We start from the raw sequence: 26375 nt of genomic DNA, 5'->3' as shown, positions 1-26375 counted from the left end.
AAAATGAATTAAACAAATAAGCTTTATACTTTGTACTAGTTATAATTTTCTTGACAGAATCTGAACCCAAAAACTAATTTGATTCAAGTAGCTTATTAAATAAAATACTACTTTTACTTTAAGCAGGTAAGTGAGAGAATGATGGCAGTTTTAAGAGTGGCTTCTTAGAAATAGCTACACTGCATACTGCATCTCCATTCTTTCCACTTGACATAAAGGTTATTGAAAACAAATGCTTTTATTTAAGGTATATTAATCTCTGCCAGGTGTACTATTTGGATATTTTAATTGGACATCTGAAATATGACTTTTGTTTTTCAGATTGAATTGATCAAATTTCCATTTTCCTAATAGAGTCAAACAAATTTAATATTGTCTTTCTTACCTTGTAAGTAGTATGTACTGCTTTTTGTATCACTTACTCATTTTTACTAACTCTAGTGTTACTTATTGTTTATCTTCTTTTCTCAGATTTTGCCAGCTCTTTGTGTCCTCATATACCATACAGACATAAACGTGAGTAAAGCAGAAGCTTAGATTTGTGGTTTTGCTTTTGATGGACCGAGAAGGGTTATTTATTCTTTGAGCTTTTAATAAATGTCAGCATCTATCTTATTAACTTGTCACTTTTACAATGCATAAGTATTTTTTAGAAATAAGGTTAAGGTTAAGTTTATAGCTTAAATCATCCAGACAACAAAATGTTAACTTTAGAGAAAATATCACATATATAGTTTATTTATCTGTATCATTATTAGTAGTTTTTTCTAAGTATTAATATTTATAAAGTGCTAAAAACTATAAATCATCTTCATATTTTTTAAAATCTTATTTGAATCTTTTTTTTTTTGACAGAGACAGAGAGAATCAGAGAGAGGGACAGATAGGAACAGAGAGACAGGAAAGGAGAGAGATGAGAAGCATCAATTCTTCGTTGCAGCTTCTTAACTGTTGAGTGATTCTTTCTGATATGTGCCTTGACCAGGGGGCTGTAGCAGAGCAAGTGACCCCTTGCTCAAGCCAGCAACCCTGGGGTCATGTCTATGATTCCACGCTCAAGCCAGCGACCCCATGCTCAAGCTGGTGAGCCCGCACTCAAGCCAGCAACCTCAGGGTTTCAAATCTGGGTCCTCCACGTTCCGTTCTGACGCTCTATCCACTGAGCCACAGCCTGGTCAGGCTCATTTGAATCTTATAATAGGTACGCTAGATATCATTGTCCCCATTTTACAAAATAACCTGAGCCTTAGGGAAAAATTGATTTATGCAAAATTGCAGGGATTGTAAGGGCCAAAGTTGGTATTCAAAACAGATCTTCCGGCCTGATCAGGAGGTGGCGCAGTGGATACAGCATTGGACTGGGGTGCAGAGGACACAGGTTTGAAACCCTGAGGTCTCTGGCTTGAGCGTGGGCTCCCCAGCGTTAGCACGGAGTTGCTGGCTTGAGCAAGGGATCACTCACTCTGCTATAGCCCCCCCCCAATCCCCCAATCCCCCAATCCCCTCAAGGCACATATGAGAAAACAATCAGTGAACAACTAAGGTACTGCAATGAAGAATTGATGCTTCTCATCTCTCTTCCTTCCTGTCTCTCTGTCTCTATCTGTCTCTCTCTCTGACTCTCTCTCTGTGTCTGTCTCTATAAAAAAAAAAACCAAAAAAAACAAACATCTTCTGATAACACTTTATGTATTTTCCATGAAACCACATTGCCTTTCAGGCTTTAACTTTTTGAGGTATAGTATTGAAGAATATCAAGTCTAGTTGTGTGTTGTTTTGTTTTGTTTTTTTTACAGAGAGAGTCAGAGAGAGGAATAGATAGGAATAGACAGTCAGGAATGGAGAGAGATGAGAAGCATCAATCATTAGTTTTTCATTGCGCGTTGCAACACCTTAGTTGTTCATTGATTGCTCTCTCATATGTGCCTTGATGGCGGGCCTTCAGCAGACCGAGTAACCCCTTGCTTGAGCCAGCGACCTTGGGTCCAAGCTGGTGAGCTTTTGCTCAAACCAGATGAGCCAGCGCTCAAGCTGGCGACCTCGGGGTCTCGAACCTGCGTTTTTGGCATCCCAGTCTGACACTCTATCCACTGCGCCACCGCCTGGTCAGGCTCAAGTCTAGTTTTAAATGCAAAAGCATTTTTAGATGAATTATCTATTACAGGAAATTTAATTAAGTGTTTACTATATATATTCTGGCAAATGTTTTTATTAGGCAATCTGAAATTCTTCTAAGTGTAGCAAGGCAAAGTGTAATTCTTCCGTGAAGTAAAACAGTGGGTAAATTTTATTGAAATAGAGTTGAGTCTAGCATTGATCTGGCTTATATTATTCTAACTAAGATCCTTTTCCTTTTTCTTTCTTTATTTTTTTTGGTGACAGGGTAAGAGACTGGGAAGGACACATAGGGACAGACAGACAGGAAGAGAGAGAGATGAGAAACATCCACTTGTATTTGTGGCACCTTAGTTGTTCATTGATAGCTTTCTCATATGTGCCTTGACCGTGGGCTACAGCAGAGCAAGTGACCCCTTGCTTAAGCCAGCGACCTTGGGTTCAAGCCAGTGACCTTGGGCTTCAAGCTAAGCTACCTTTGGGCTCAAGCTAGTGACAGTGGGGTCATGTCTATGATCACATGCTCAAGCCAGCAGCCCCGCACTCAAGCCAGTGAGTCACGCTCAAGCTTGATGAGTCTGTGCTCAAGCCAGCGACCTCGGGGTTTCGAACCTGGGTCCTCTGCATCCCAGTCCAACACTATCCACTGCACCACTGCCTGGTCAGGCAAGATCTCTTTCTGATTTGTTGTATGAATGTGGAAAGAAAATCTCATAGGATTTTTTAAGGAATAAATGAGTTAACATATAAAAAGTGTTTACAGTGCCTATTTTAAACCCTCTATAAATACTATTAACAGTCATAACTTGTCACCTCTGTGCCACTCCTACCATCATCCTTTGCCTTGTAATGCTTATTTCAAATGTTACTTTCTCAGTGAAGCTTTCTGGTTGCCAGAGAGAATATGTGCTTCCACAATCTAGCATTTTTTAGTCAGTCCTCTATTTTACTTTGTTTTCACACTCTGTTGGATGTTTATGTGATCATGGTATGAAAGAGCCAGGTCCAATGCCATAGAACTAAATTTGGCATTCATTAGCAACAAGTAGATTTATTGTATAATTTTATCTCCTTTCTTTTATACTGTTTATTATTTTATATGTCCATTACTAAGTCATTTTTCTGTACATTTTGAAAATAGGATAGCATATAACTAAATATGTTTCACTTAATTTATTCCTTTCAAGCTAGTATGTCACAAATAAAAAGTTACTTCACTTACCTTTAAAAGATTCTTGTCCCTGGCTGGTGGTTCAGTGGATAGAGTCAGTCCAGTGTATGGATATCCCAGGTTCAATTTCCGATCAGGGCACACAAGAGAAATGACTATCTGCTTCTCTCTCCCAGCCTCTTCCCTTCTTTTCATCTTCCCCTTCCACAGTCAGTGATTTCATTGGTTCAAGGGTGGCCCTGGGCACTGAGGGTGGCTCGGTTGGTCCAAGTGCATCAGCTTCAGGTGCTAAAAATAGCTTGGTACTCCAACATTGTCCCCAGATGGGGTTGCCAGGTGCATCCTGGTCAGGGTACATATGGGAGTCTGCCTCACTATCTCCCCTCACCTCACCTATAAAAAAAAGAAAGAAAAAAAGTCCTTACTAAAAGTTTAATGTTCTAAAATAAACTAGAGAAATGTCCAGTCTTTATTTACACTGCTTCTCCGAAAATGTTAGCAAAGAAGTATTTTCTTTTTTGAGAAAGAGAGAAACATCAACTAATTGTTCCACTTAGTTATGCCATTGATTACTTCTCATATGTGCCCTACCAGGGCTGCAACTGGTGACCTCTGCTCTCCAGGGCGACACTCTATCCATTATGCCGCTGGCCAGGGCAAGATATATTTTCTTCAATCCAATGATAAATCACACAATTCTGGCATAAACACACACATGTGGAAACAGATAAGAATATAAAAATACAAACATACTACAAATCAGAAATAAATCTTAGTTGGAAAATAGAAGCCAGATCAATACTAGACTCAACTCTAGATTCAGTGAAATTTACTCCCTGAAAGAATAACACTTTGCCTTGCTACATTTAGCAGAAAAAGATAAAGTGAGTAGAACTTCAAGAGGAAAAGATGAAAGAGAAGAAGTACAAATTACCTTGCTTACTAATATTTGGCAATTTAAATAGATAATAATCTCGTGAACCATCAAAAGAATGGGATCGGTAGAGGAAGAGGATGGGTTTATTGTAGGACACATGTTGGTTTGCTTAACTTGTTCCTCCATAGCAATGTTTCCAAGAAAGAAAAGGCGATACTGATTTGAGATTTATCAGCCTATAAGGGATTTATAAAAATTTGGACATTGAGTATGATTCAGAAAAAGGGCAAAATATTAAATCTAAGGAATTCTCTGCATTTGAGCAGCAGCAGCAAGGGAAGGGAAACATACAAAAGAGTTTTTAAAAGTAGAGAAATGGAAGGATAAATTATGAAACAGTGTAAGGAGAAAAGAAGACAGAGATTTAGCAGGTTCTAGATCATGCAGGATCTTGTATACCACAGTAAGAGTCATAAATCCTTTTATGTAGCTGTTAGGGAGCCAGAGAATAATGGTCTGATTTGGATTAAGTTATACTACTAAGTGGTGTGTAGATTTTAAAGAAACTGGAGTTGGGAAGACAGATCAATGGTGATTTTGTGGTATGGGTAAGAGAAAATTAGGACCAGTAGTAGAGCTTAAACATTAGGAATAAAAGGACCAGAAATTAAGTGATTTGCTATAAGGAATCAGTGAAAAGCTGTTATACTCATGCTTATGGTTTATTACACCAAAAAGATGCAGATTTAAAATCAATAAAGGCAAAAGGCACATAGGGCAGGGATTAGGAGTAACTAGGTGCAAGCTTCCAGTTGTCCTCTTTAGCAGAGTTGTAAAGACAGCACATTATTCTTTCAGCAACCATGTGTGAAAACACATATGAAGTATTGTCAACCAGAAGTTTCTGAACTTTGGTGTCCAGGGTTTTTATTGGTGGTCAGTCACATAGGCATGTATGACCAGCCTGCACAACTGACCTTAGCTACTTATTTTCCATCTCCTGCCAGGTTAAAGTGATACAGTGTCCTTCAAGGCCTCAGGCAAACAAAAAGAGATGTTCACCATGAAATCACATTTTAGCATTAAGCAAGCGCTCTGTCTGGACCCAAGGGCTTAGGTATACAGTGTTTATCAGGCAGAATAATCCAAGGTTTCAGGTTATCTCTGAAGAGCTGATCAAGGGTCAGTCCTTTCTTTGGAATGTGCAGGATTTGAGCACCCCAAGCTTAGTAAACTACCTTTTACTGCATATAATGTCAGTATGCAGTTGTAATTTGGTTCCATCCTAGTTGTCTCTGAAGCATGTGTCAAGTTAACATCCGTGGACATTTCGTAGACATCTCATAGACATGTCTTTCATAAACCTTTTATCTTTTGTCCTTTTTCTTTCTTATCCTACAACAATCACTTTACTATAGAACAAAATTACTTTCTTTTCCTACAATAAAAATGTATTTGCATTCCTCATACATTCTTTTACCAAACACACATGTTATTCTCTCTATACAGTCATTTTCCATCACCTTAAGATGTTAATTAGGTATTGTTGTGAGTGTCTGGCTCTTAATCTGAGGTGTTTTATGTCCCTTTAGCCTTTCAAAATGACATGCTAAGGTCTCCAAACTTACTACCCTGGTTTCCCATCTGGTTGGCTAGCCCCAAAGCTAACAGAGCAGTGGATGACGGCATTCCTTTTTTTTTTCCAGAAAATTAAATTTAACAATGTAACAATTATCAATAAGAATACATAGATTTTGAGTAAACATTTCCACATCACTTGAACAGTTGATTATGTTGTATATCCATCACCCAAAGTCAAATCATCCTCTATCACCTTATATTTGTCCCTCTTTATATCTTTCCCCCTTCCCTCTCCTCCTTCCCCCATCCCCCTCCCCCTGGTAATCACTGCATTCTTATCTATGTCCATGAGTCTCAATTTTGTATCCCATCTATGTGTGAAATCATACAGTTCTTAGCTTTTTCTGATTTACTTATTTCACTCAGTATAATATTATCAAGGTCCATCCATGTTGTTATAAATGTCACTGTTATCATTTCTTATGGCTGAGTAGTAGTCCATTGTATATTATGTACCATATCTTCTTTATCCAATTCTCTATCCAGGGACACTTTGGTTGTTTCCATGTCTTGGCCACTGTGAATAATGCTGTAATGAACATGGGAGTGTGTGTGTCTTTATATACCAATGTTTTCAAGTTTTGGGGGTATATACCCAGTAGAGGGATTGCTGGGTCATATGATAGTTCTATTCTCTTTTGAGGAACCACCATACTTTCTTCCATAATGATTGTACTAATTTACAATTCTACCAACAGTGAATGAGGATTCCTTTTTTTCCACAGCCTCTCCCAACACTTATTACCTGTCTTGCTGGTTACCAATCTAACAGATGTGAGGTGGTATGTCATTGTAGTTTTGATTTGCATTTCTCGAATAGCTAGTGAAGAGAAGCATCTTTTCATATATCTGTTGGCCATTTGTATTTCTTCTTGGGAGATGTGTCTGATCATGTCCTCTCCCCATTTTTATTTTTTTATTTTATTTTATTTTTTTTTATTTTTCTGAAGCTGGAAACGGGGAGGCAGTCAGACAGACTCCCGCATGCACCCGACCGGGATCCACCCGGCACTCCCACCAGGGGGCGATGCTCTGCCCATCCGGGGCATCGCTCTGTTGCGACCAGAGCCACTCTAGCACCTGAGGCAGAGGCCATGGAGCCATCCCCAGCACCCGGGCCATCTTTGCTCCAATGGAGCCTTGGCTGCAGGAGGGGAAGAGAGAGAGAGGAAGGAGAGGGGGAGGGGTGGAGAAGCAGATGGGCGCTTCTCCTGTGTGCCCTGGCCAGGAATCAAACCCGGGACTTCCTCACGCCAGGCCGACACTCTACCACTGAGCCAACCGGCCAGGGCCTCCTCTCCCCATTTTTAAATTGAATTGTTTGCTTGTTTGTTGCTGAGTTTTGTGAGTTTTTTATGTATTTTGGCATGCGCTTTTTATTTATTTATTTTTTATTATTACTATTTTTTTTTTGTATTTTTCTGAAGTTGGAAACGGGGAGGCAGTCAGACAGACTCCTGCTGCGCCTGACCGGGATCCACCCGGCATGCCCATCAGGGGGCGATGCTCTGCCCATCTGGAGTGTTGCTCTGTTGCAACCAGAGCCATTCCAGTGCCTGAGGCAGAGGCCATAGAGCCATTCCCAGCACCCGGGCCAACTTTGCTCCAGTGGAACCTTGACTGCGGGAGGGAAAGAGACAGAGAGGAAGGAGAGGGGGAGGGGTGGACAAGCAGATGGGCGCTTCTCCTGTGTGCCCTGGCCGGGAATCGAACCCAGGACTCCTGCACGCCAGGCCGACATTCTACCATTGAACCAACTGGCCAGTGCTGGCATGCCCTTTTTAATTGAACCAATATTCCTAAGCTAGTTTTTACTTAAGATTAATCCTAGATCCCATGCACTTGAAAAGTACTTGCATTAGTTCCTGTTATTTCTCTAATTTGTGTGAGCACTCATATGTTTTAAGCCAATTGAATAGGGCCCTTTTATAATCTAAATTTTAATGTACAAATCAATTTTGGCAGTCTAGTGGTAGAAATAGACCTTACCTATAACATAGATACGTGTATAAACAGCTAGCACAATATTAACTCAAAAGAAAAATTCTACAAAAATTATGGATCCAAGTGTGTTTTCTGGCAGATTGACTAAGATTTTGCTCAGATGACCATAGTTTTTGCATGTCATAAGAATTCCTTGAAAGCTATTTTTAAAATCAAAGAATGCATGTATTGTCTCTGAGAGGTTTGAGATCCTCTATTTTCAAGTTTCTCCTTAATGTGGGCTTATCAACCAACACAAAAGGAAATCGAAAGCAAGTGTGCATGCACAATAAAGTTGGAAAACTCAGAAAGTGAAGAGAGTGGTCCCAAAAGCCCTGAGTTTTAAAGCAGGCAGATTTTCAGGGTGGGGGAGCAGGCAGGGAAAAGAAAGGTGGTTCCAGAGGTGAAGCCTGAGTTTAGATGGCTGCTGCAGATTTGGAGGCAAAGAAGATGGAGGGAGAAAGGAAGGAAGCAGAGTGTCGGCAAGGGGGCTGGTATGTGAGGGATCCGCTGAGGTTTTTTAGTAAAGCTAACTTTAGATTTGGAAGTGTAACCGTCAGAGGGAAAGTATTCCAGTGATCCCTCTTTTGCTTCCATTTTCCCTTTCTAATTTATCAAGGTATTTACACATTTAGAATTATTTTTTTCTAAGGGAGGCAATAGTAGCCTTTTGATTTTATTTAGAATTATCAAGGGACCAATTCTTTTTAAAAAGCTTCCCATTGTTTCTGAGAGGTATGGTATTTTTGTTCTAATTGAGTACGCAAATAGTCAACCTTTGAGGTTTCAAAGGAACCCCATCTTGGCCAACAGAAGTTTGAGAGAATGATTTTTGTACCAGAAGTCTAGCCAGTTACGATCTCTGGACTGCAGATTTTGTACATGCAATCAGCCAAAGTACCCCCTGCTGACACCAGGAGGTGGCTGATTAGCATAGAATTTTAGAGCATGGGTTACCCATTTTGCACTCCACCTTATGGGCAGTGTCCCCACCCCCAACCCAGTGCCTATTAAGGGTGAGCATTCTTACACGTACTTCTCCTTATGAAAGTGTCCTTTCTTTTGGGTGCCTGTTAGCATGGGCATCCCCACAACTTTGTGGACAGGGCCTAGTACCAACCTGGAGGATATTCTCCTCAGTATCTCCTCAGTACTAAATGGAAAGCCCTCCCTAGAGCATATCCTTCCTGGTACCAAATCCCACTGAGGGATATCCCCTCTGGGCACCAAATGCAAATTATGGATTGGACCTTAATCTGAACATATAAACTGAGGTCACCAGATGAGGATCCCCTACCGAAACCAAATAAATTCTCCAAGACCTCAACCACAAGCATAGGAGATCTTAGATCTGAAAGGACTTAACCCCAGATCCTCATGTGCCTCTAGGAAGACAACTTGAGCACAAGGGGCTTGCACAGGCACCAGATGCTTTGGTTTCAGGACAGCATAGGAGATCAGTTCCCCATGTTGGGTGCCATATGATGTCAATTGATGGTAGTTCGCATCAGTTCACTGACAACAAGAATCCCCAATTTGTGATGCAATGAAGAAATTTGATTCAGTGCAAACAGCTCAATTGTAGTACAGCATGGCTGTGGAACAGCTCAATAGAGTTCGAGTTTAATTATAAGATTACACAGTTGTGGAACAGCATGGCTGTAAGTTGGCCCTTGGATGAGTGAGGACCTTCTCCAGCTAGAGGAGCTGACTTATATAGAGAGAAGCCCCTGCACCTTGTCTCTGATTGGTCCATCCTCATGCAAATGAGAACTCCAAATCCTCATATTTTGATTGGTCCTAAAAGCATCCTGATTGGTCAGAATGGAACCATTCAGATTGGTCATTAAGTTGTTAATGGTGCTATAGCTATATGGCTAATTAGACAGGTAGAGTCTCAATCCTATTGGTTGAAATGCAATTCCAAGAACTCCTTTATAAGGGCTGTCTCAGAGGGCAGGAACACAGTGCAGACATGTAGTTCTGTGCAGGCTTCTCCCTGAGGCATGGCTTGTATGAGAGGTCCCTGTTTCAAAACAGCTTCTAGGCTCTTTTTAAATTAGAGCCCAGTTAACCACCAGGAGCTTTTCTTGGTAAGTATCTTCTTTCTTGGGATAGACAGCAATATCTGCAAAGCACAACAAAACAAAGTATGCCTGTATGTTCATACGATGTATATTCTCATTTTTTTGTCTACTTGACCTCCCTCAACTGACAGTAGTGTATGAAAATTTATTATATGTTAATATATTTTTCTATTTTTTTCTTGCATCTTTTTAGTTTCTTTTGTGTATAGTGTTTGCAGGGTTATTTGGTGAATAGATGTTTATAACTTATATATTCATTGTAAATTGTGAGACTTAGCTTCATAAAGTAGCCTTCTTTGTTCTTTGTAATGCTTTTTAACCTAAACTATACTTGTCTAATAGTATTGTAATCTGTGATTTCTTATCATTGATTTGGTGATTCTTTTGCTTATCCCTGAATTTTTTGTATTTCTGGATTACTTTAAGTGTGCCATAGAGTGGGTTTTGTTTTAAGAGACGATTTGAAATTTTTTTTCTCGTTATAGATGTGTTAAACCCATTTACGCTGTTTGATATGTTTGTTTTTAACTCTTTCATATTATTTTGTCTAATAATTTTTGTGGAGGGGGTCTATCTTGTATGCTTTCTTTTCTCTTTTGAAAATTCCTTTGGTGTTTACAAAGGTTTGGTTTTGTTCTAATACTACCTTTATACTTATACCTTTTTTTTTTTTTTTTTTTTTTTTTTTGAGAGAGAGGGATAGATAGGGACAGACAGGAACGGAGAGAGATGAAAAGCATTAATTCTTCATTGTGGCACCCTAGTTTTAGTTCATTGATTGCTTTCTTATGTTCGCCTTGATGGGTGGGGTGGGTTCTACAGCAGAGCAAGTGACCCCTTGCTCAAACCAGCTACCTTGGGCTTTATGCCAGCGACCGTGGGGTCATGTCTATGATCCCATGCTCAAGCCCGTGACCTTAGGGTTTCAAACCTGAGTCCTCTGTGTCCCAGACCAACACTCTATCCACTGTGTCATAGCCTGGTCAGGCTTTACTTTTACCTTTTATAGTGCCCTTTTCTTTTTTACTCTATGATTTGACAGTTTTAAATGTTATTTTTTTTACTCATATCTCTTACCTGTACAACAGTTGATGAACTTATTCTGTTTTCTCTTTTCTCTGGTGTCATCCTCCCATTTAGATTTGTCTTTTGCCAAATTAGGGAGATTTTCTGCCATTATTTCTTCAAATATTTTTTTCAGCTCCACCTCTCCTTTTGAGACTCTTAGGACACAATGTTAGATCTTTCATTATTGTACTACAAGTCCCTGAAACTTGGGTCATTTCTTTGCAGTCTTTTTGTTGTTGTTGTTTATTCTCTCATTCAGATTGCATGATTTGGATCTGTCTTTGAGTTTGTTAAGTTCTTTTTTCCTCTTTACAGTCTACTCTTTGTGTCCTTACAGTGAGTTTTAAAGTTTGGTTACTGCATTTTTCAGTTTAAAATTTTCTTTTTGTTCTTGATGTCTTCTATTTCTTTGCTAAGACTTCCTATGTTTTTCTCAGACATGTTCATAATTGGTCACTGAAGCATTTTTATGATAGTTACTTTAAAATCCTTGTCAAATAATTTTAATATCTTTGTCATCTCTGTTAGCATCTGTTGATAGTTTTTTTGCTTTTGAGTTATGATCCTGGTTCTTGGTTTTAATGAGTTCTTTTCGGTTGTAGCCTACACATTGTAGCTGTTTTGTTATTTATGTTATGAGCCTCTGGCTTCTGTTTTCATCTTTTTAGCTGCCACTGCCAGACTGGGGAGCAGGCAGGCTTTGCCAGTGCACACACATGGTAGATCTTGAGTGGGTTGGTGGATAGGCTCAGCTCTCACGCAGAACTTCTGTCCTCCCATTTTTGAAGTTGCAATATTTCTATTTTTCCAGAACAAAAAGCATCTATAAATTATTCTTCCGCTCTTATCCCCATATTTGTATTAGTCTTTAATCTCCAATGAAGTATTTCCTCAGTCATCTTAGTTGAATGAAATTCATTCTCTAGTCAAGGTGTCAGCAAATTTTTCTGTAGAGGACACATTGAAAATATTGTAGGCTTTTCAAGCCCCATGGTCTCTGTCCCACTGATGTGGGGTAGTTTACTAGGATATGTTATCTTTAAGCCCTTTACCCCTCTCCTCCTCTCTGAAGTTTCACACAGGCTTGGGGCAGCGGGTCAAGAAAAAAAAGCTTGAATTTAATCTTTTCTCTTTTTGTAAATAATTTGAAATTTGTAGTGTTCTTTGACTCTAAGTAATGCTGAAGGTGTGGGCTATATATGGCTGTATTTGCTCTTACTCATCTATATACCTTTATTTTTCTAATTTTCTGAGTGGGGTTTGAGAAAGAGAAGCATTAAGTCTCTGGTCCAGTTGGCCACTCCATTTAGTTGTGCACTCACTGGTTGCCTCTTCTATGTGCCCTGACCCAGGGATAGAACCTACAACCTCAGTGCACCAGGAGGATGCTCTGTCCACTGAACCACCCAGCCAGGGTCTTATCTATATACTTTTCTGAAGGAGTAGAGAGATTTGAATGCAGGTGACTGCTATTATTTTAGCACATAAGGTCTTTAATTTGGATAAACTTAACCAATTTTCTCTTGTCAGTCCTTTCGGTTATTTTATTTTCTCTCTTTTTTTCAGAGAAATAAATTCCATTATCAAAATCTTTAAATAGCTTAGATAACTTCCTTAGGCTACAACCGTGCAAAGGAAATTACTGGTAAGAGAGTTTGTACATTTTTAAGACTTTTGAAAAAAATTTTGCCATGTTTTTCCCAGGAGTGCTATGAAATTTATACTCTGAAATATAATATTTCCAATTTCCCAATCTCCTTACCAATATTTTCAAACTTTTAATATTTGCTAGTTTGAGATTTGAAAATTGTTTCTATTTATTGGCTTTTTTTTTTTTTCTGAAGTTGGAAACGGGGAGGCAGTCAGACAGACTCCTGCATGTGCCCAACCGGGATCCACCGGCATGCCCACCAAGGGGCGATGCTCTGCCCATCTGGGGCGTCGCTCTGTTGCAACCAGAGCCATTCTAGCACTTGAGGCAGTGGCCACAGAGCCATCCTCAGTGCCCGGGCCACTTTGCCCCAATGGAGCCTTGGCTGCAGGAGGGGAAGAGAGAGACAGAGAGGAAGGAGGAGAGGAGGAGGGGTGGAGAAGCAGATGGGTGCCTCTCCTGTGTGCCCTGGCCGGGAATCGAACCCAGGACTCTTGCATGTCAGGCCGACGCTCTACCACTGAGCCAACCGGCCAGGGCTTATTGGCATATTTTTGAGTGACTAGAACAGTAAAACTTTCTCTTGTGTTTACATTTTTCTTCATTTTGCATATATTGTTTGTGCTAGTCTTTGGGACACAAATTTATTTTTGTTTTCTATGTGAATAGAATTGGTTTTATGTTTAGAAGGTCCTCCCTTTTTCAGTATTATAGAAATAATCCACATTTTCTTTTAGTTGTGAGATTTTATTTTGATGTACATGTAATTTTAGTACAGCTGGAATACATCTTAGTGTATGATATAAAAGAAAATGAAAGAATAAATGTATCTTATATTGTCCAGGAAAATTGAACTATGTACCTGTGCTATCTGAAATTATATTCTATGGGGTATATGAGCCATAGATTGTGGCAAGAATGAATCAGAGAGCTAACTAAAAAAGCCTCCAATAAAACAGAACATGTAGTGAATATTTGCCTAACATTGGTTCAAGCGGGGTCTTTATAAACATGAAAGCAGTTAATAGGAAACATCTATGGATTTTACATGAGATGAACCAGTGCTTACATATCTCTTTGAAGTCACCAAGGAGAGCCACATATAAGCTGTTTGACTTCGAATGAGTTCACAAATCTAAGCCTGATTTTGGTTTTTTATTATTTGCAAAATTAGGTATAGTTTATATTCTGTGCTCTTTAAGTGGGGACATTTTTCAAGAGTTTTACAAATTTTTTAATGAAGTTAAAATGCCAGGTGATTTTGATCTTTTTAATAATCTGAAAAATCATTTATATTGCTAAATATGTTTGAAAGCAACTAGTATAGAGAGATGATCTTTTTGGTCTCTTCTAGAATTGAGGCAGCATGATATTTTGGTTTCATTCTGTATATTATTTCCTTGTGATTATTAGGTTCTCAATTTGTAGGGAAGGGAGAATTACTTTTCTCCTGTTTTCAAATTAATCTGTCTGGAATATAAATGCAGAAGTTAGCATAGAAGTTGTCCCAGACTTCTGTGTCTTATTTTTGTGAAGAGTGGTCAGAGGTTAGGCATTGGGAGAGAGTTACCTATACTACTTAATAGTTTTATCAGGTATATAGCTAAGTTCAAACATGAAATATAGCTACTTGTTATGTCACCACCCCTGAGGTCTGGTGTGTATTTTAAGCATTCAAACAAGTAATTTTGCTCCCTATAGATTCTTGTGGATACTGTTTGGGCTCTGTCATACCTGACAGATGGAGGTAATGAGCAGATACAGATGGTTATTGATTCAGGGGTTGTGCCATTTCTCGTGCCCCTTCTGAGCCACCAGGAAGTGAAAGTTCAAGTAAGTATTTAAATTTTTTTCTTGTATAAAATTGTTTGCTGTAACCATTAACTTGAACAACTAGACTTCAGTTCTGTTGTGTGCACCTATCTTCCATAATTCTCCTGTTGTGTTACTGAACCTGATTTTGTTGATTTCCAAGTGTGTGTGTGTGTAAGAGACAGAGAGAGGGACAGATAGGGACAGACAGACAGGAAGGGAGAGAGATAAAAAGCATCAATCCTTTGTTGAAGCTCCTTCATTGTTCATTGATTGCTTTCTCATATATATCTTGATGGGGGGAGGGGCTACAGCAGAGCGAGTGACCCCTTGCTCAAGCCAGCGACCTTGGGCTCAAGCCAGTGACCATGGGGTCATGTCTATGATGCCACGCTCAAGCCAGCCACCTCACAGTTTTGAACGTGGGTCCTGTGCGTCCCAGTTCATTGCTCTATGCACTGCGCCATTGCCTGGGCAGGCTCCAAATCTTTATCTCACTCAGATTCTTGACTGAGTTCCAGACTTAATTAGCCAGTTGTCTTTGAGCCCATTAGACATAGCCTTTAAGAATTCCTGCAAGCATTCCATTGTTATTTCAACCACACAAATATGATATGTATCATTTTTACCCACAGAACTGCTCTTCTTTCTGTGTCCCTATTCAGTGGACAAATGGCATAGGCCAACCTAGAAACCTTGATTCCTTCTTTCAATTCCCCTCCATTACAAAATCATGTCCATTCTGGTTACATAGCTTCAAATCCGTCTTCTCCTATGTATCTAGAGCCACTGATTTAGTTCAAGGCTTGTTTTCTTTTCTCCAGATAATTGCAAATAGCATCCTACCTGCATTTCTTTCTCTCTCCAGTTTCTCCTCACTCTTATTTAGGGATACGTGGCTGATCTATTAATCCCACTTCTGCCAAAGTAACTTTCTAGATGGAAATATGTGCCCATTCCAGGCCTTTATCACAATCTTTCTGTTATACCAATTTAGTAATAGATAAAAATAGCTGTTAAAAATGGACCTTTACATTTATGTTTTTAATCTTTTCCCACACAATTTTTTCATGTAGTTCCATTTTTTACAATGCTGTCACTTAAAATTGTTCCCTAGTTCTGTGCAGTACTTTGTGTAAGAATGCAGTAAGTGGTACTCATTCTCCCCTGCATGTTTATGTTTTCTTGGGATTATAAGAATTATAAAATCCATTTCATCATAAACAAATAAGTTTATAGACAATATTTTATCCTCACCCCAGACGGCAGCACTCAGAGCAGTTGGCAACATAGTGACTGGCACCGACGAGCAGACCCAGGTGGTCCTCAACTGCGATGTCCTGTCACACTTCCCAAATCTCTTGTCACATCCAAAGGAGAAGATAAATAAGGTAAGGCACATGGCCTCAGTTGTTTGTTTCTTTGTTTGTTTTTATTGCCTGTCTTTTAGAGGGAGTTAATGCATCAAAAATGTAATAAACTCCAAGAGAAAAGATTTTTTTGACTGTTTATTCTCTGCCATATTACCATTGTCTAAAATAGTTACTAGCTTATAGTTGGCATATACTTTATTGAATGGATAAATGCTAGGTTAATGAGGCCCAAATATTATGGATAAAAGTTTCCTTATAACTTATTTAAAATGGGAAATTCTGTATAACCTAGTCACTTTTAGATGCTTTCCTCTTAATGCAACTCAGGTGATTTTGTTATTTTATGTAGTATTTATATATTATTAACTACATTAAAATAAAAACATAAATGCCTTAAAGATATAATTTTTTAATAAAGATGCCCTGTATTTTGTTCAACTATAGGAAGCAGTGTGGTTCCTTTCCAACATAACAGCAGGCAACCAGCAACAAGTTCAAGCTGTAATAGATGCTGGATTAATCCCTATGATCATTCATCAGCTTGCTAAGGTCAGTCATGAGTTCATTGTGTATGTTACTATATATATTATAACCAAGACTTTTTGAAAAAAGATTTCATTTTGCCCGACCAGTGATGGCGCAATGGATAGAGCGTTGACCTGGGACACTGAGGTCCCAGGTTCGAAACCTTGATGTCACCAGCTTGAGCCCAAATGTTGCTGGTTTGAAACCCAAAGTCTTTGGCTTGAGGAAGGGGTCACTGGCTCAGCTGAAGCCCCCCATTCTAGGCATCTATGAGAAGCAATTAATGAACAACTAAAATCATACAGTTCTTGTCTCTGTCTCTCACAAAAAAAAATCATTTTATCATTTCTCTTTTAATCTTCAGGGAGACTTTGGAACACAAAAAGAAGCTGCTTGGGCAATCAGCAACTTAACAATAAGTGGCAGAAAAGATCAAGTGAGTTTGGAGAAACTGTTATGGTTGTTAATATTGGAAAGTATATTGCTATATTATGATTAGGAGTTGTTGATTGTTTATAAGCCCTGTATTTTTTAGGAAAAAATAATTATATAAATAAAAATATTTGTTCCCTTCTGTTATCTAGGTTGAGTACCTTGTACAGCAAAACGTAATACCACCATTCTGTAATTTACTGTCCGTGAAAGATTCTCAAGTTGTTCAGGTGGTTCTAGATGGTCTGAAAAACATTCTGATAATGGCTGGTGATGAAGCAAGCACAATAGCTGAAATCATAGAAGAATGTGGAGGTAAGTGTATATTAACTAGTCTGACCAGGCGGTGGTGCAGTGGATAGAGCGTCGGACTGGGATGCGGAGAACCCAGGTTCAAGACCCCGAGGTCACCAGCTTGAGCGCTGGCTCATCTGGTTTGAGCAAAGCTCACCAGCTTGGACCCAAGGTCACTGGCACAAGCAAGGGGTTACTTGATCAGCTAAAGGCCCGCGATCAAGGCACATATGAGAAAGCAATCAATGAACAACTAAGGTGTCGCAGTGAAAAACTGATGATTGATATTTCTCATCTCTCTCTGTTCCTGTCTGTCTGTCCCTATCTATCCCTCTCTCTGACTCTCTCTCTGTCTCTGTTAAAAAAAAAAAAAAAGTATATTAACTAAAGAAAAATAGCTGAGCACTGGAACTCTGTAACATTAGTTCCTTAAAAGACAACTAATTAGAAAACTGTTAGGGTGCATTGCTGTCACATCTTTAGAGTATGTTGTTGTTCTTTATTCACTGTATTAGCATTCCAAGAGGATTTTCCAGGAAACAGTCCATACTTTGGAAAAACTGGTTGTTAAGGTTGTTCCATAACCTTCCTAGAGATTCACATTGCTTTTTTAGGAAACACAGATACTCTTGAGTTACAGTGCTTTTGCATCATGGGGTATTCAGACAAAGTATTTTCTCAATAACAAGAAGAAATTATCCTAGAGATGTTAAAGAGTCTTGTCAATGATCATAGAAATAGCTAGTTAGTTAGATAGTTATAAAAACATAATTAAAATTCTAGGTTTTTATACACTACTCTAGTTTTAAAATGTTTTACTTTTTAAGATAATTTGAAATTAGCCCCATATTCTGGTTTTGAACAACTTTTTTTAACTTATTTTTTTTAAGATTTCAGTTATTAATTTTACAGGGGTGGGAATAAGAAGTATTAACTCCTAGTTGCTTCACTTTAGTTCTTCATTACCTGCTGTATATATGCCTTGACTAGACAAGCCTGAGATTTCAAACTGGTGACCTCAGCATTCTAGGTCAATGCTCTACCCACTGTGCCACCACAGGTCAGACTGGTTTAGAACAACTTTTAACCCAGATAATTTGAGCTGCAGAATTGTTACTCTTCAGCCTTTTCCATTATAGTTGGTTCTGTCTATGGGAGTAATACTTATAATTAGGACACCTATGTATTTTCTATTATAATTTTATAAGGTACTATTAATTCATTATCTTTGACACCTATCTTCCCATTTTTCTGGTTTGTATATTTCTACCTAAAGAAAAAATGCACCTGACCAGGTGGTGGCGCAGAGGATAGAGTGTCGCAATGGGACGCTAAGGACCCAGGTTCAAAACCCAGAGGTTGCTGGCTTGAGCTTGGCATCATAGACAGGACCCCATAGTCACTGGCTTGAAGCACAAGGTCACTGGCTTGAGCAAGGGGTCACTCGCTCTGCTGTAGCCCCCAGTCAAGGCATGTATGAGAAAGCAATCAGTGAACAACTAAGTAGACTAAGGAGCTACAACGAAGAATTGATGCTTCTCATCTTTCTCCCTTCCTGTCTGTCCCTATCTGTCCCTCTCTCAGTCTCTTTCTGTCTCTGAAAAAGAAAAAATGCAACTATTTTAAAATAATATAGATAAAAACATTTTATTTTTTAAAAATCTTTATTTCTTATTTTGAAATGAAATTTAATGGGGTGATATTGATTAATAAGAATACACAGGCTTCAGGTGAACATCTCTATAGCACTTGACCTGTTGATTGCATTGTGTGCCCATCACCCAAAGTCAAATCTTTTTTTTTTTTTTTTTGGCATTTTTCTGAAGCTGGAAACGGGGACAGTCAGACAGACTCCCGCCTGCGCCCGACCGGGATCCACCCGGCACGCCTACCCGGGGGCGAAGCTCTGCCCACCAGGGGGCGATGCTCTGCTCCTCCTGGGCATCGCTCTGTCGTGACCAGAGCCACTCTAGCGCCTGGGGCAGAGGCCAAGGAGCCATCCCCAGCGCCCGGGCCATCTTTGCTCCAAAGGAGCCTCGCTGTGGGAGGGGAAGAGAGAGACAGAGAGGAAGGAGAGGGGGAGGAGTGGACAAGCAGATGGGCGCTTCTCCTGTGTGCCCTGGCCGGGAATCGAAACCGGGACTTCTGCACGCCAGGCCAACGCTCTACCACTGAGCCAACCGGCCAGGGCCCAAATCATTTTTTGTTACCATATATTTGTCCCTCTTTCCTCTCCTCCAGCCCCTAAAAAGAGACATTTCAAGGAAGAATATTTATTATTAAGGATTTACACTTATAGATTTGCATACCTGATAAGTGAAATAAATCTGTTGGGACTATAAGTGAAAGTATTGTACAGTGTTCTGAAAAATTATTTCCAGAGTTCATTGTGACCATAGGATATAAGGCCCCTATTAATTTTTTTAAAGAAATTCAGAAAATAAGATTTATCTTTCATTTATCTAATTAATCCTTAAGTTTCTGAAAACTTATTTTTGTAGTTATATAAAATAACATGAAAAACAAAGAAAAAGGTAGAAATTATTATATAGGACAGTATAATTTTATTAAAGCAGCCTGGAAAGATTAAGATCTTATTTCTAGTTCTGTCACTAATATGCCACACAACCTGCAGTCAGCACCTTTACACCTCTGTGCCACAGCCTCCTCGTCTGTCCAGTGGAGTGGTCAGGTGTTTTTAAATGCCTGCCTTAGGGATCAGGGTACCTCATGGGCTTCTAAAGATGAAGGAATTTATGGGACACGGGTCCTCTAACCAGAGCATTTCAAATTTTTATCTGGTTTTTAGACAATTATTTTTGGGAGGCTGTGGGAGAGAGTTCTGAGTTTTTTAGGATCTTTAATGATTAAAATGAGCACAGTTTTTATTGTATCTGCTTGTTTTTGTCAGGTTTGGAGAAAATTGAAGTTTTACAGCAACATGAAAATGAAGACATATATAAATTAGCATTTGAAATCATAGATCAGTATTTCTCTGGTGATGATGTAAGTATAAAAGTATAGTGTGTTTGCATGTACATTAAAACCGATGCATACATAAGTTTACTGAGAATTTTCCTTTTATTATTAATGAATTAAGGTTATACTGTATTTCTATCAGATACTTTTGGGGTGGCATTTTTCCAGTTCTTTATAAAAATATAAATTTTAAAAATTAATGATTGATTTCCACTAGTCAGTTTTCTTAAGTCCTGTGTCTGAAACTTCATTATTGGTAAAATTGTAAAAACAGTTCTTATTGCATTTATAATCTGTTAATTGGGAAGATATAGTAATTATAGAAATAAAATATGTTTGTATAGGTACAAACCTAAAGATACAGGAACTTAAGAACAGGGCAGTTTTTGAATATATGTTCAATTTTATATTCTCAAAATTCTAAATAATATTATTGATTTACTTAAATATTTTGGAGATTAAAACATCCATACAAAATTCTCTTAAGAAGTAAATTAGGGCCCTGGCTGTTTAGCTCAGTGGTAAAGCATTGGCCTGGTGTGTGGATATTCTAGATTCAATTCCCAGTCAGGGCACACAGGAGAAGTGCCCATATGCTTCTCTACCCTTCTCCTCCCCCTCCCCTCTCCCCCTTTTCTGTCTCTCTCTCTCTCTCTCTCTCTCTCTCTCTTCCCCTCCACAGCCATGGCTCCATTGGTTCAAGTGCATTGGCCCTGGGTGCTGAGGATGGCTCTGCGGAGCCTCAGCCTTAGGCACTAAAAATAGCTCAGTTGCAAGCATGGCCCAGGGTGGCAGAGTATCAGCCCCAGATAGGGGCTGCCGAGGGGATCCTGGTTGGGGCGTCTACAGGAGTCTGTCTCTATCTTCCCTCCTCTCACTTGGAAAAGAAGAGAAATAAAAAGGAAATCAGTTCTGCCTATGCCAAATATATACTATCTTATTATAATCAGGATTTTTTTTCTTGCTTTTTATAGATTGATGAAGATCCTAGCCTCATTCCTGAAGCAACACAAGGAGGTACTTACAATTTTGACCCGACAGCCAACCTTCAAACAAAAGAATTTAATTTTTGAGTCCACTTGAGTGCAGCATCTTTCCCACATTCAGTATGAAGCACCACCAGATGGCTACCAAATGACAAGAACAACAAAAGGCTCCAAAACACAAATGCCTCTTCGTTTTGATGCTTCTAAAGCAAGCCATGTCTCAGTCACTTTGCAGTTGCCAAAAGTCACTATCATATGGACTGTAAATGCATATGCATGATTTCCTAAACTGTTTTAGAGTTCTTAACAGTCTCAACTACCCTAATCCCTGTTCCCTGGTGCCACACGCTGACAACTGCAGTCTCCAGTTTAGAATATTCCATAGTGGTGGCATGTCAGCTGTCCACTGATATTCCTTTGGAAAATGGTGCGCTGTGGATCAAGACACTTTGGGATGATGTACATACATGCTGGAAGACTTTACAGAGGTGCAGCCTCATCTGAGCCTCCATCGTTGTCCTCCACAAACATATTTTCATATTCTTTATGTGGAAAAATAGATTTTAAAGTATAAGCCAAATGATTTTCATTGGTGGAACTGACACACAACTTAAAAAAAGAAACTTGGTTATTGATTAAACAATAAGTTTTTTAAAACTGTACTTCATCTACCAGTAATTGATGTGTTTATTATCTGCCTCAGAAGCCAGGGTTGGAGGAAGAACTTTAGCTATGGATGGTAATGCTTTCGCCATTATACCTAATTTTTGAGAACAGCAAGCCCTATTTGACCACTCACTTCAGCCTGTGTGTTCCTGCTGTTTTGAAGTAATCAAATGCTGTGCATGGTATTTTACCTGAGCTGCAACCTGTTATGGACTTGAACTTCTGTTTAAGTTGAAAGCAAGAGTCCTTGACTAAGAAAAAAAAACACAAAGGTCTAAATTACCCATTGGTGATGTTAAAAAAGAAAATCTTGCTTTTAGCTTTCAGGAGTTAATATTTTTGTTTTAAATTGATAATTGGATATGGTTGATTTATATTGGGTTTAAACTGTGGAGCTTTCATGTTTACTGTAATTTAGTCTTAAAATATTTTTTACTTAGTAACCAGTGCTTTTGATAATGTGGTTGGCAACAAACCAGCAATTATTAAGAAGTGTCATAAAACTTCATTCTCTGAGTATTGGGGAAGTTAATTCAGATCGTAATCTAAAACCATATTCACATATTAAAAAATTCAGACAGGATCTGTGTGGAGGAATAATCTACAGTTGTTTAACATAAATCTGATTTGCAGTGATCCTTAAGTACTTCTGCAAAATCTGGTACTATTATGTAAAAGTCACTGCTTTTGGTAAATTGACCCAGTTAATGAAATTATATGAATTTGAAATTTTTAAAACAGAATAACTTGTGCTGTCACAGGAATAATTTTATTGCTATTGTTTACTGGGTATAATTTTCCAAAGCATTGATGTGAAGAAATAGAAGGTCTAATTTAGTTATCCGTTGGGGGGGGGGGTGTATTTACTGTGATGAAGATGAGACAGATGCCGTCAGAGCTTTGTGAATCAGCTGGGGTGTTTTCACTGATAAACAACACATAGCAGGTGTGCATTCATTACAAATATATGTATCTGCCAAGGTGGAGCCACTTTAAAGAGTGAATTTTGTCTTGTATCCAAAGTGGATACAAGTGTATGTTTAAACTGCAAGATTTTTACTTGCTAGAGAATCTGTTTTAATATAGTGGTTTGGCCTCTGATTATTTATAGGTTTTATAAATTTTAGAATCAATTTCTCTTTAAGGTGGCTCAGATTTTTCAACTCTTTGTGCACATAAAATTGAGTTGAAGTTCATTGTGCCTTTTTTCTTTATCCAAATTTTGAGTTAAAGCTTCATATGGTAACTGCATCCTGTTCAGACACTGTAGTCTTAAATTTTTGAAATTGTGTGGTGTTCACTAAAAGTAGGAAATAACAGAGTCAAAGCTAATTAAGGTCACAAACTTCGGTGAAACCCTTAAAAGTCCAAATCTTCTTGATATTGTGAATTGTACCCCTTCCAATTTAGTTTCTTCTATAACTCCGTCCTTCACTGACAGTTACCTTTTAAATTTTGCACACATTGAGATTAAATTAGGCCTCTTATTTTGCCGATTCCTGTTTCCCCTTGTGTTTTAAGTGCAAACTAACATAAGTGAACATTAGCATCAAGTAGTGCAGACGTATGTGTGCATTTGCTTGATTCAATTTGTTGTGACCTTATCTGTTTGGAATTGGAATTATGCCATTTCATAGAAAAAGGAAATTAAGTATATTGTTGCACTTTTAAGTTTTCTCAAAGCAGTGTTGAAAATTGCATTGTTTTTATTTTTTTTTTAAACTCGATTTAAAAAGACTAAATCGTTCTTTCAAAAGAGGCATCTAAATGTGTTCCTAATTTTGTATATGGGCTTAGGTTTTGTAACCAATAAAAAAAAAAAGCTGCTATCAAATACGATAAAACATTGAAGAACTTATTTCTAAAAGTATCTTCATTTTCTAGTTTTGTTTTCTGTGTGGTTAAATTGAAATTTGGAATTATTTTTTAAATACCAGTCACAATGGACGTGAATTAGAATTATTCTTTCATTGTATTTTAATGTCTCCTTTCCACTATGACAAACATGACCAGTAACAATCCTAAATTTAAGACTATTCTGTGACAAGTAAGGACGATTTTGTGACAAATAAGTTCCAAAAGCTTTATTAATTTCCACAAACCAAGTGGCTTAAAACAATCGAAGCTTATGGTTGTATAGTTCTGAAGGGTAGAAGTCTGAAGTCAGGTGGTATCTGGGACATGCTGTCTCTAGACTGAAGGAGAGGACCCTTCCCTATCTTCCTGGCTTCTGTTGGTTGCCAGTATCTCTGTTTTCATTACACGTGGTCTTTTCTCTACATAGCCATAAATACCAGGTTTAAATACCATAACTTAAAGAAAGACCATTTGAAGTAAACCTGAAATTTTTAACCTGTTAGATAGAGGTTGTGGCTTTAAATGAAACCATGATTAATTAAAAAGTAACAGCCAAAGTTTGCATATATAAATATTTTTACTTGTGTATAATGCCACTTCAAATTATTTATGAAAGAAACCAGTGTATAGGTAAATAAGCAAGACTATAGAATCTTGACATAATTTCCTTCAAAAGGGTTATCCTTTTCAGGAGATTATTTAATTACTGCAGGTGAAAATTCATGAATGTCAGTTGTGTTACAGTCATGCTTATGAATTGTTTTAACCCTAGCTGAACTCGAGGGTTTCAATTAAATCTATTTGGCCTGATCTGTGGTGGCACAGTAGATAAAGTGTCAACCTGGGAACGCTGAAGTCGCCGGTTCAAAACCCTGAGCTTGCCTGGCCAAGACACAAATGAGAGTTGATGCTTTCTGCTTTTCTCCCTTCTTTCTCTCTCTCTCTCTTTGTGCGTCTCTCTCTCTCTCTTAAAAAAAAAACTGAATAAAGTTAAAAATTTTAAAAAAATCTATTTGGAGAAAGGAAATATAGTGTAATTTCTGTACATTAAGCTGTAAGCGTTAAGGCATTATAACCCAAGGAGTGCTCTAGATAACCCATCACTCATTTGTCTAAGTTTAAAAGGAACTCTAAATCTTAACACCTTATTAACTAGCTGAAAAACTGGTAGAATGATCTCAGACAGTACTATATAGAGAAGGGGATATACAGATGTAAATAAAATGGGCTCAGTGCTAAATCGAGAAAGCATTTGGGAAAAGAGATGCAACATTTTCACATACTTAGTCTTTTTTTTATTTGCCCACAAAATTCCTCAAGAAACTTTAGCCTAAATTATGGTTTCTCAAACCCTGAAATACTAACATTTTATTTATTCATTTCTGGAGAGAGAGAAGGGGGGAGGAGCAGGAAGCATCAACTCCCATCTGCCTTGACCAGGCAAGCCCAGGATTTTGAACCAGCAACCTCAGCATTCCAGGTCGACACTTTAGTTTATCCGCTGCTCCACCACAGGTCAGGCCAATGTTGACATTTCAGGCTGGATAATTTTTGGTTGTGGGGGGCTGTCCTGTGCATTGTAGGTTCTAACTAAGGGTATCGGTAGTACCACTCCACTCCCTAGTCTCAACTAAAAATCTCTACAGACTGCCAGGTGTCCCATGGAGGCCAGAATTGGCCCTGGTGTGAACATTGGCCTAAATCCTGTACAAAATTCTACTCAAATGAGACAGCCTGTGCAATGCCTTTTTGTTTTGTGAGCAGTCCCAGGCTTTTCTGAGGAGCAGAAGATGAAAAGACTGAGGAGATAAAAACGTGCCTTTTCTTCATTCTCAGTTTCAGGAGAAATTATAGCCAGATCTAACCAAATCAGTCATTTGTGAGAACTCCTGGTACTGAGCCTCATCTATTGCAGAGGTCTTAAAGTAGAAATGGGAATATGGAGTAACTAGTTACCCAGAAATTTATCTTGTGGCTAAAAAACAAGGCATGTGCAACAATCAGATGTGTTGACTGATCACAGTATTCTCAACACTGCCCTTGGAGCAGTGTTTTTCAGACATTTTTAGTTGAAGATCTTTAAATTCTCTGAGAAAACTTGGGTTGGACCAGAAAAAATCTCAGCATACTTTGGAAAGCACTTTGAAGTATTGTGAGAGATTGGACCCCATCAGGAAACTTACAAATTTAGTAAAAATGATTAAAAGCTGAGGAACTATGTCTGAGCCAGACTATAAAGGATGTGTTTACTGCAGGAATTTCTTCTCCAACATCCCTTTTCCCTACCCTAACCAATGGCCACCCACCTTGTTGAGTAATTTTTATTTCAAACTGAGGTACCAAAGATAAATGGGGCCTTGTGCCACGTAATGTGTGAAGACTTGGCACAAGACACAGGACAGCAGTTTTACTTACTGGTGAGTAAAAGTTTTATGGTAATACAAGTCTAAGTGTTTCAGAATAAAGGACACATTTTGCATAACATTTTTAAGATAAAGTCAGATTTTTGAGGCAGGCCATTTTATGGAAAGATTCCCACAGAAGGAACAAGAGTTGGAAGAGTCCGAGAGGCAGGTGAGGCACTTGCCTCGTGGGAGCCTGTTCTATTGTCAAATAGCTTTAGTTGTTACTAACTCATCTTAATATTGAACAAAAGTCACTGCTCTTAAATGGCTATTATTATAAACTACTCATGCTTCAGAGTAGACGTTCTGCTGTTTCCAGAGAGCAGAAGACAGATCTGTTTTCATCAGCTCCCTCAACATTAATACCTATATGCATTTCAGCCATTCTGATTATAAGGTTGTTTCTGGACCTGGTTCCTGTCAGCATCATGCCTTCCAGTGACCCTAAGAATT

The 26375-nt window shown here is 38.5% G+C and overlaps 1 protein-coding gene across 1 annotated transcript in view; it reads left to right on the top strand.

The window, feature by feature from the left end:
- Positions 1 to 23504, top strand: part of KPNA3 (karyopherin subunit alpha 3) — a 105125-nt gene extending 81621 nt beyond the window's left edge. Inside the window, exons 10-17 of the mRNA XM_066234927.1 lie at positions 472 to 516; positions 14295 to 14426; positions 15668 to 15796; positions 16223 to 16327; positions 16668 to 16739; positions 16888 to 17050; positions 19941 to 20035; positions 20983 to 23504. Coding sequence (XP_066091024.1) covers positions 472 to 516; positions 14295 to 14426; positions 15668 to 15796; positions 16223 to 16327; positions 16668 to 16739; positions 16888 to 17050; positions 19941 to 20035; positions 20983 to 21081 — 840 coding nt within the window. The 3' untranslated portion in view covers positions 21082 to 23504. The remainder of the gene's footprint in view (positions 1 to 471; positions 517 to 14294; positions 14427 to 15667; positions 15797 to 16222; positions 16328 to 16667; positions 16740 to 16887; positions 17051 to 19940; positions 20036 to 20982) is intronic.
- The last annotated feature ends 2871 nt before the right edge of the window (positions 23505 to 26375 follow it).

The sequence above is a fragment of the Saccopteryx bilineata genome, chromosome 6, assembly GCF_036850765.1.
Source record: "Saccopteryx bilineata isolate mSacBil1 chromosome 6, mSacBil1_pri_phased_curated, whole genome shotgun sequence".
NCBI classification, from domain to species: Eukaryota; Metazoa; Chordata; class Mammalia; order Chiroptera; family Emballonuridae; genus Saccopteryx; species Saccopteryx bilineata.
This window is presented reverse-complemented; position numbering and strand designations above follow the sequence as displayed.